At 69.7% G+C, this 8,578-nt stretch overlaps 2 protein-coding genes across 2 annotated transcripts; one reads left to right on the plus strand and one right to left on the minus strand.

The window, feature by feature from the left end:
* Window positions 1-6: 6 nt before the first annotated feature.
* Window positions 7-1,629, plus strand: H696_02234 (hypothetical protein). The gene is made up of 3 exons (XM_009496136.1): window positions 7-948; window positions 1,148-1,249; window positions 1,407-1,629. The coding sequence occupies exons 1-3, from the start codon at window positions 46-48 to the stop codon at window positions 1,593-1,595; spliced, it is 1,194 nt and encodes a 397-aa protein (XP_009494411.1). The 5' UTR covers window positions 7-45; the 3' UTR covers window positions 1,596-1,629.
* Window positions 1,630-1,961: 332 nt separating this feature from the next.
* H696_02235 (hypothetical protein) lies at window positions 1,962-7,174 on the minus strand (the record flags this gene model as incomplete). Its single annotated transcript, XM_009496137.1, has 6 exons — window positions 1,962-3,647; window positions 3,825-3,888; window positions 4,074-4,082; window positions 4,470-4,683; window positions 4,962-5,189; window positions 5,432-7,174. 6 exons carry the CDS (start codon window positions 7,172-7,174, stop codon window positions 3,182-3,184), a joined length of 2,724 nt encoding a protein of 907 aa, XP_009494412.1. The 3' UTR covers window positions 1,962-3,181.
* Between the last annotated feature and the right edge of the window lie 1,404 nt (window positions 7,175-8,578).

Consider the following 8,578-nt stretch of genomic DNA (forward strand, 5'->3'; position numbering starts at 1 on the left):
CCCCCCCCCCCGTCCCCCTCCGCCGATCCGCCACGCACAACCACCATGGCTCATCACCACTCCTCGAAGCGTACCTCCGAGGCGAGCGCCTCCTCCTCGGCGACGCATCTGCCGAAGAAGGCGCGTCGGGGCTCCGGGGCCGAGTCCAACCCCGCGGTGCCGGCATCCACTCCGGACGCGGTGATCGCGCGCATCGAGCAGATCAAGCAGCGCAAGCGCGACGACGCGTGGCGCGCCGTGTATGACCGCGTGCCGCGGAAGATCCTCCAGCTGGAGGCCCTGATCCAGCGGTACAATGACCTGCTGGGCGGGCTGGTCCCGGCGGCGGCGGCGGCCGCGGCCTCTGCCGCCACCGACCCGTGCGACATCAGCGCGGCCCAGGAGGCGGCCGACTCGCACGCCCGGTCCATGATGAAGGCCCATGCCAATGCCCGGGCCACCATGCTGGGGGTTTCACGCAAGACCGCCCGGCTGAGCTTCGTGTCGCAAGTGTCCTCGACGGCCATGGCGTCGGCTCTCGGCCGGGCGTCGGCCACGGCCGTCGGGCAGCTGGCCGCCGGGGATCAGCTCGACCTGCTGGCCATTGTCCGGAATGTGGAGTCCTCTTGCAATGGGGACGCGCGCCATTTCAATGCCCCGCGGCCGACCCCGAATCTGCCGTTCCCGCAGGGGCTGGTTCTGCCGAACCTGCCGCGGCTGGAGGATGGCGCCTCGCAGACGACCACCTCCGCGCCGGCAGCGGCTGCCGGTGCCGAGGACAGCGCCCCGCAGCAGGACACCGGCGCCCCGGTCAGCCCGCACCCGATGGCCGTCACGGTGCGCGAGCTGCTGGAGTCCATCAAGCTGGAGATCAACGAGCAGCTGGACATCTGCGATGCCATCAAGATCTGGGTCCAGTTGAATGTCCCGCGCATTGAGGATGGCAACAACTTCGGTGTCGAAGTCCAGGTGCGCATGGTCCCTGTCTTGCTTCCTTTTTCCCCACCTCCCTCTCTTTGCTTTCCTCCCCCCCCCTCCTCCGTACAGCAGGCAACGACTGTGCTCGCCTCCTTGCTGACATATGTTCCACACACACACACACACACACACACACACACACGCGCGCGCGCACGCACGTACGCACACAAATGCTCTTGCCGCGTCGCAGGAGGAGATCATCGGTCAGCTGTCGCAAACGGAGAATGCCTTCCTCGGCATCCGCTCGGAGATCCTGGACTTCTATCTGTCCCGGGCGAACCTTGTGTCGGCGGTACGACGCCTCCGCATTGTGTGCCCTGCCATCCGGTGCCCTTCCGTGGCATTGTCTCCCCTCCCTCCTGCCTGCGTTCCTTGGCTGACTCTCGCTCCCCCTCCTCCTTGGTGTCCCCCCCCCCTCTGGTGCTCCTTTTCCCGATGTCCCTGGGCAGATCACCAACAACCCCGACAACCCGGACCTCATGCAGGCCCTGATCGAGCACGATGAGAAGCAGATGATGCGCGCCCGCATGAGCCTGCTGGACCTGCTCAACAACTACCTCATCATGTACGACGTCATCACCAAGAACATGGATAAGCTGAAGCGCCCGCGCAGTGAGGTTGCCCTGCACATGTATTGAGGCAACTTCCTCCCCTCCCCCCCTCCCCCCCCTCCCTTGGACGCTATACCACGCGGCACACCATCTTGTCCTCCTTCTCCCTGTCCTTGTTTCCTTTCTCCCTCCCTCTCTCCCTCTGAATAAATGCACATATACTCCTCGCCTCGTTGTCTCCTGCCCTCCTCCTCCCCCGTAGGCCGGCCAATTCCGGCCGGTCCTTCTCCCATTCCTCCTTCCCCACCCTATGCCCCTCTTCCTTGGGCCTTTCCTGCTTTCCACACCACCATCCCCGCCTTGTGTGTGTGTGTGTGTGTGTGTGTGTGTGTGTGTGTGTGGCCACCTCCCCCCATCCGCATTCCCCTTCCTGCGCCGTGCATGAGGCCATTCTCTTCGAAGCCGTCCTCCCCCTCAGGGGATGGTTTTTATATTGTACAGAATGTGACGGGGGGTGTTGCGAGGACGAACTTTGGTGGCAGGCCATTGTGGCAGGAGCGCCCATGCCCCCGGCTGGGAGGGGGAGCTGCACGAGGGCACGCACACATCTCTCCCCCCGTAGACACCTCCGCCGTTGTGGGTCTCTCCTCTTCCTTCCTGCCCCCCCTTGGCCGCGCGTCTTTTGTTTGGGGGTTTCTCTTCTCGTCTTTCTGGCCCCCTTTTCCCCCGCTGGCACCCGTTCCGTTGCATCTTCTTGGCCACCGGGACACCGGCGAGCAGGCACTCCCCAGGGCATGTGGCGAGGGAAGCAGGCTCAGGGAGGCATGCAGTGACGGGGGGAAGGGGAGGGGCGAGGGGACGGCGGCACACACCCCGGGGGCGCCGGCACACCTCACCCCTCCCTGGGGCGCTGGGCATATCCACGCGGGACTCTATCTCGTTTTTGGGCGTATCTCCCATGTGGAAGCCCCCCTGGCGCGCTCGTTAGCATTCCAGTTGGCCTTTCATCTCTGCCCTTTGCAGTTTTCTCCTCAACGCGGGGGACTTTCTTTGATCGGGCGGAAAAGCACCCGATGCTGCTTGTGTGCATGGCTGTGTGTGGCAGCCACGCGTGTCGGTGATTTCGAAACACCTTGCCGGTGCGCGAGCGTCTGGCCCAGCCGCTTTGCCTCGCGCCGACAGGAGGCCCACGCCGAGGAGGCACGGCTCCGCGGCATGTACTTCCCGCGGAGAAGACCTCCTCCATGAAGATGGCATGCGCGCCTCACATGCGCACACGCACAAGGGGATGCGGCGACGCCGGGGTCTATGGGACAGTTGGCGGCGCTTGGCACACCGTCGCATGTGCGCATGTGTGCGTGGCGCGCCGTGCGCGGCTGCACATCGCCCCGCACAGCCAGCCAGCCTGCAGCCGCAAGTTCATGCCGTCCTGTCCTCCCCTTGGGACCCCCTCTCGCCCGGAAAAAAAAAGCGGGGGAGAAGCATAGATCCGCTGATGCGGGATTGCGACCAGAGCAGGGCGAAAGATCGGCCTCTGCCCGGGACCCATCCTGCAGGTCGGCTCCCCCCCCTTCCCCCCGGCGCCATGCCCGGGGGCGCGCCCTGCACTTGGCCCGTGCCCATCCTCTCGCGGCCGGAGGCCGGGGCAGCCTCTTTTCACGCGGACGCGCGCTTCAGTGCTGCTGTCCGGCGATGTAGTCCTCCAGCAGAGACTCGAAAGGCTCGAACAGGCGGTCCAGCCAGGCCAGGGTGTCGGGATTCATGGCCTTGCGGTTGGTAGGCTCCTCCGAGTGGCTGGCCACCACGCGATTGCCCTCGACAAAGTTGAGCTTCCGGCGGAAGATCCAGTCGTCCCACTTGCCGGTCTGCGGGGCCTGGGCGACGATGGCCGACCGGGGTCCCCGCGAGATGGCGATGTCCTCCGCACCCGCAGGAGCATCCGCCTGGTCCTCGGGCGTGGTGTGATCGTCACCCCCGGCCGGGCCGTCGGGCAGCTGGCCCCCGGTCGAGGGGAAGGAGCTCCGGCGCTCGAGCCCAATGAAGTCGGTAATGCTGTCGAGGGCGGTGTCGACATTGTCGAAGAGCTCTTCACTGCGAACGACGAGGATCTGCTCGGCCGGGAACTCCTTGCGCATGTTGCTGGGTTTTTTTTTTTTGCCCCCGCCCGCCGTCAAGCATGGGTACGTGTGTCAGCGGAAAGCCGAGAGGGCGAGGGGACGAGAGAGAGAGAAAGAGGGAGCGAGGCAGGGGGCGGGGACGAGGGGGCGCGCGGGAAGGAGCGCCCCGGAGGGCCCCATCCCGTGGGACCACACGCACTGGATCTGCGCGATGTAGATCGACCGGAGGATCAGCTGCAGGGCCCAGGGGGACACTTGGAGATCTGGAAGTCCGCGAGTGCGCGCGCGCGCGCGTGTGTCACATATGTCTCTGTCTGTCAGTAACCCGGAGAGGGGGGCGGGGGGGGGGGGCGGCGGATGGCGGCGAGCGGGGGCCATCATGACCCGAGGATCGCGCAGCCATGCCGGCAGCAAGATGCATGTGTGCTTGGGCGTGCGGCCCACGTACCGGCCGCCTCTGTGGGGAGGAGTAAGCGCACGCGCATGGACAGGCCCCGCATGGTGAGAGAGCGCGTGGATAGAGGTGGTGATTGTCGGCACGCGCGGCAACGGGCGCGGCAGTGGGCACAGGCAAGTGAGGTTAGCACCAGCCAGCAGTCGGAACAGCGGCTGCCCCATGCCTGGGAGGGCGAGGGCCGCCACTGGCACTTTCCCCTCCCCCCTCCTGCCACCGAGCGGGAACTCCCCCACACATGGTGGCGAGCAGCCGGGTCAGGCATGCCCTCCCCTTGGCGCCGTTGCCCGGCCTGCGCTGGGCAGATGCCGCGCAGGGCACGCCTCCCCCGCCCCTTCCTCCACCGCGCATGGTGGCGGGGATGAATGCCCACCTGTGACGGCCACGTACCGGCGAGGATGGCCGTCTGGTGGCAGGCATAGATCCGGTCATAGGCCTCGAGGTAGGCGCGACCGCCCATGGTGCTGGCCATGTCCTGGCCGTAGAGCTCCTCGGCCACGGAATTCTGGCACTTGACGATGACCGCATGCTCGCGGGCCAGGAGGGTCTCGAAGGCGGGGAACACCGGGGCCAAGGGGCGGCGGTCGCCCTGGCGCGTGGCGGCCTGCCGGTGCACCGACCGCGAAGCATCGCCCGGGCGCGTGAGAATCTTCTGTCAGTGGGTTTTTTCCCCCCATGCAAGGCCATCTTCGTGTGTGAGCAACAGGTCGGCCAGCAGCAAGCACGCGAGTCAAGGTCCCCGGCAGGGCCCTCTCGAGCCGGGCCGGGCCGGGCCGGGCCGGGCCGGGCGGCCCACCCCCGGCCACCCCTCTGCACCGGCGGCGCGGGGGCTCTGCACGTCGCAAGGGCAAAGCACAGCAGCAGATGGGCATACACACGCACCGGCGGAGCAGCCCGGACCTCGGCGATGGGCAAGCCTTGGCGGTCGGCATCCGACATGGCCGGCAGGTCGATCACGGCGAGGGCCTCATCCCGGCGGAAGCGCCGCTTCGGGGGCTTCTCCTGGCTGTTCTTGCGGCTGCGCCGGGCCAATTGGTACATGTGGTTCTTCTGGGCGTGGTGGTAGTGGGAGTAGGCACGCTCGGCCGGGTCGCGGACCAGGGCGATAAGCTGGAGCCCCTCCCCCCGTGTGCAGGAGGCCCGGCGGCAGGGAACCCCGCGGCATGTGATGCACCGGGCGTCGGGGCATGGCCAAGGGCAGGCGCACGCCCGGGGCCGAGACAAGGTCCGGGACCGGGGGGGGGGGGGGGGGCAGGCGGGGGTAGGAGGCAAAAGCAGCGGTCAGGCCGAGGGCTGGGCAGGAGCGGGGCGGGCGGCGCGCGTGGCGGCTGGCATGGCGAAGCCCGACGCACCTTGACATCGGGCAAGACGGCGCGAATGCGCGCCGGGACCTCCGGGCGGTACATGTACCCGGGGGTGGCCTCGCCGGTGACATAGCCGACGGTCTTCTCGCGGCCATGCTGGGCATCGTGCAGCAGGGTGGCCTCATCCGGCTGGCAGGGGAAGAACTTCTCATAGCGCTGGCGGACTTCCTGCAGCTGGGCCGGGGTCATTTGGTGGATGTCCGCCGGCTTGGCCGGCGAGCCGTCCCACATGATGGCGCGGCCCACCTCCTCGGTGATGAACTGCCCGGTGGCCGGGTTGATGGCCGACTCGCCGGAGGGCGGCCGGAGGCCCTGGTGCAGCCGGTGCCCCAGGCCGCCGAGGCGCGGCCAGTGCCGGGCCGAGTCGAAGAAGCGCAGCTCCTTGGTGCGCAGGGCGCTGCCCGGGGTGAGGGCCGACTCGCCGGTGGCCTCGGCCTCGGTGGCGGCCTGGTACATGGGGTCGGAGGTTTGCCAGGTGGGCAGGCGGCCGGCGGCCGGGCGGTCGCCGGCATGGGGCTCATCGGTGCCGGGGCCGGCTGCTTCGGCCAGAGCCGGGCTGCCGCTGCCGGGGGCGCGCCGCGACCCGGGGCCACCCCCGAAGAAGGGGAAGGTCGGGCGCGAGGGCTTCGGGATGACGGCCGTCAGGCCGAAGGGCAGGCGCAAGACATAGAAATGCGGCTCCGGCTCCGGGTCCGGGACCGGGTCCACCAGCTCGCCCATGCCGTCCGGGCCGTCGTCCTCGTCGTCCACGGTGCCGGCCTCGAGCGGCGACGCAGGCAGGCCGCCCTGGCCCGGGTCCGGGCTGGCGTCCAGATCCAGGCTGAAGTGCGGCTCGACGGCCGGGCGGATGTGCGGCCGGCCGCCGGGCTCCTGCTGATGCATGGTGATGGTTTCCACCTGGCCATCCTCCGGGGTGATGGCCGGCAGGTGGTCGCCGCCGGGGCCGGCGGCTCCGTGGGGGTTCGGCAGGCCGATGATTTGCGGATGCGTGCGCAGGTAGGCATAGAGGCTGGTGGTGCCGGCCTTCTGGGCCCCGACCACGATGAAGGACGGCCGCATTCGGGGGCAGTTGGCCGCCGGCCGCCGCGGGGGCCCGGTGCCGGAGTAGCCCGGCCGCCGGGGCGGCGGCCTGGTGTGGCCGGTGGCCGGCCGCTGGCCGGCCTTGCCCGAGGGCTGGAAGCTGTTGCTGGCGCCGATGAGGGCCGCCCCGGCCGCGAGGGCCAGCACCAAGACCAGGGTCGCCGCGGCGATGGCCACCTTCGAGCGAGTGGAGCACCGGCTGCCGGGCCCGGCGCCGGGGCCTCCATGAGCCCCGGCCCCCGGCAGGAGGCCCAGCGAATCGTCATCACCATCGCCGGTGTCGGCTCCGCCGCCGCCGCCGGCCAGGGCCCCACGGGCCAGGGCCTTCTCCGCGTCGAGCAGGGAATTGGCATCGGACCCGGCAGGGTCGCCGCCCATCGGGGCCGCACCGCCGGCTTCCATGTCCACCGAGGCCAGGGAGCCCATGGAGCTGCGGCCGGAGATGGGCAGATCGTCCGTGCTGTCGGCCGAGTCGTCGGCCGGCAGACCCAGCGTGTCGACTCGGACCATGACCGCCGAGGGGCCTGGCAGGTGGCCGGGTGCCGGGCTCAGCGGCTGCGACTGGTCGCCGCTGGCGTAGTCCGACCGATCGTGGTGATCACCCAGCAGCGGCTGGCCGAGGTGATCGTCGGAGCGTGTCCGAGGCGACATGCCTGCGTGCTGCGACGCCTGAGCGGGCGGGCAAAGCCAGGGGAAGAGGGGGAGGGCGGGCCGGGCGGAGGGGTATGATGGTGCCTGTGTGGCTCCGTGCGTGCGCGTGTGTGTGTACGAGCGCGTGCGTGTGTGGGTGTGTGTGGGTGTGCGTGCGTGCGCGGGTGCCGGCCGGCGGGATCGCGGGCTTTGCGGGCGGGAGGGCGCAAGACAGGCACGAGGCTACGCAGCAAGGGGGGCGACCGCGCGAGTGGGCAGCTCGGGATGCATGCGCGACAAGGGGACGGGATACCGGGCGACAGGGGGGAATGCGCGAGAGGGGAGGAGAGGTTTATGGGCATCGGCTCGAGGCGACCGCATGGCTGGCTGGGGCCGCATAAAAAGCCCGCGATCCCGGTTGGCCGGTGCCGACGCGCGTGCACGCATGCACGCAGGCACCGGCGGCCGAGCGCCGTGCCCAGCCTGGCGCCGGGGCTGGCCCCGCCGCCGGTGCCTCCAGGGCCGTTTGGTCCCCGGCCGGCAAGCCCGATCGTGGGCGTGCTCGTGGGCATGTGGACCGGGCCTGGGGCCACTTGCGCCGATCGTGCCCGCGCCGATGTAGGGCTCTGCCTGCGCCGCGGCAGGGCGGGACGGGGCCTAGGGCGGGCACCGTGTTAAGGAGGCCCGATGCCGGTGGAGCTCGGCCCCGGGCCGCCGCGTGTCGGGGTGCTCCCGGGCAACGGCCGCCTGGACCCACCGGCCCATGGTGTCTCGGGTGGGCCGCGGCCGTGAGGGCGGTCTTTTGCTGTGGGAGGAGTGCCCGCGCACCGGCGACAATCCCCTATCTACGATAGGATGCCGGGCCTGCCCCCAGGCCTCGCTCGACCGGGTATCACCCCGCTGTTAGGGCGATGATACTCCCCGTTGATTTGTTTGGTATGGCCGGGTGTGCGGCCGGGCGGTCCTCCCCAGGCCGGCCCGCCAACTAAAGGCCCCCGCGCCCCTCCCCCTGCACGCCTCTCGGCCCTGTTCGGGGCCGCTCGACCGGCTGGGCCTTGCGCGCCCCGGTGTCTCGAGCCCCGGCCGGAGCACCCTTCAACTTTGGCAGGTCCCCCCCCCCTCCCCTGCCCGGCCTCACCGCCGCAAATGCACCGGTACATGAACATACACATCCTGGGGCATGGGCCCGAGCATGGAGGGGCACGGGCACACGGGCTGGGCTTTCGCTGGCGTGCTCATGAATTCCGTCGATCACCGTGGAAAGCCGCCCGATTACAGGTGCGGCCGGAGGGGGCGCGAGCGGGGGCCAATCCAGCTCCCATCACCGTGCTATCGGCGGCGGGACATTCGGAAGTTAAGGACCGCGCGGCTCCTGCCGGCCCGACGCAAAGTGCCGATGGCGGCGACGGCTCCGGGGGGGGGGGG

The sequence above is a fragment of the Fonticula alba genome (genome assembly GCF_000388065.1).
Source record: "Fonticula alba strain ATCC 38817 unplaced genomic scaffold supercont2.3, whole genome shotgun sequence".
NCBI lineage: Eukaryota > Rotosphaerida > Fonticulaceae > Fonticula > Fonticula alba.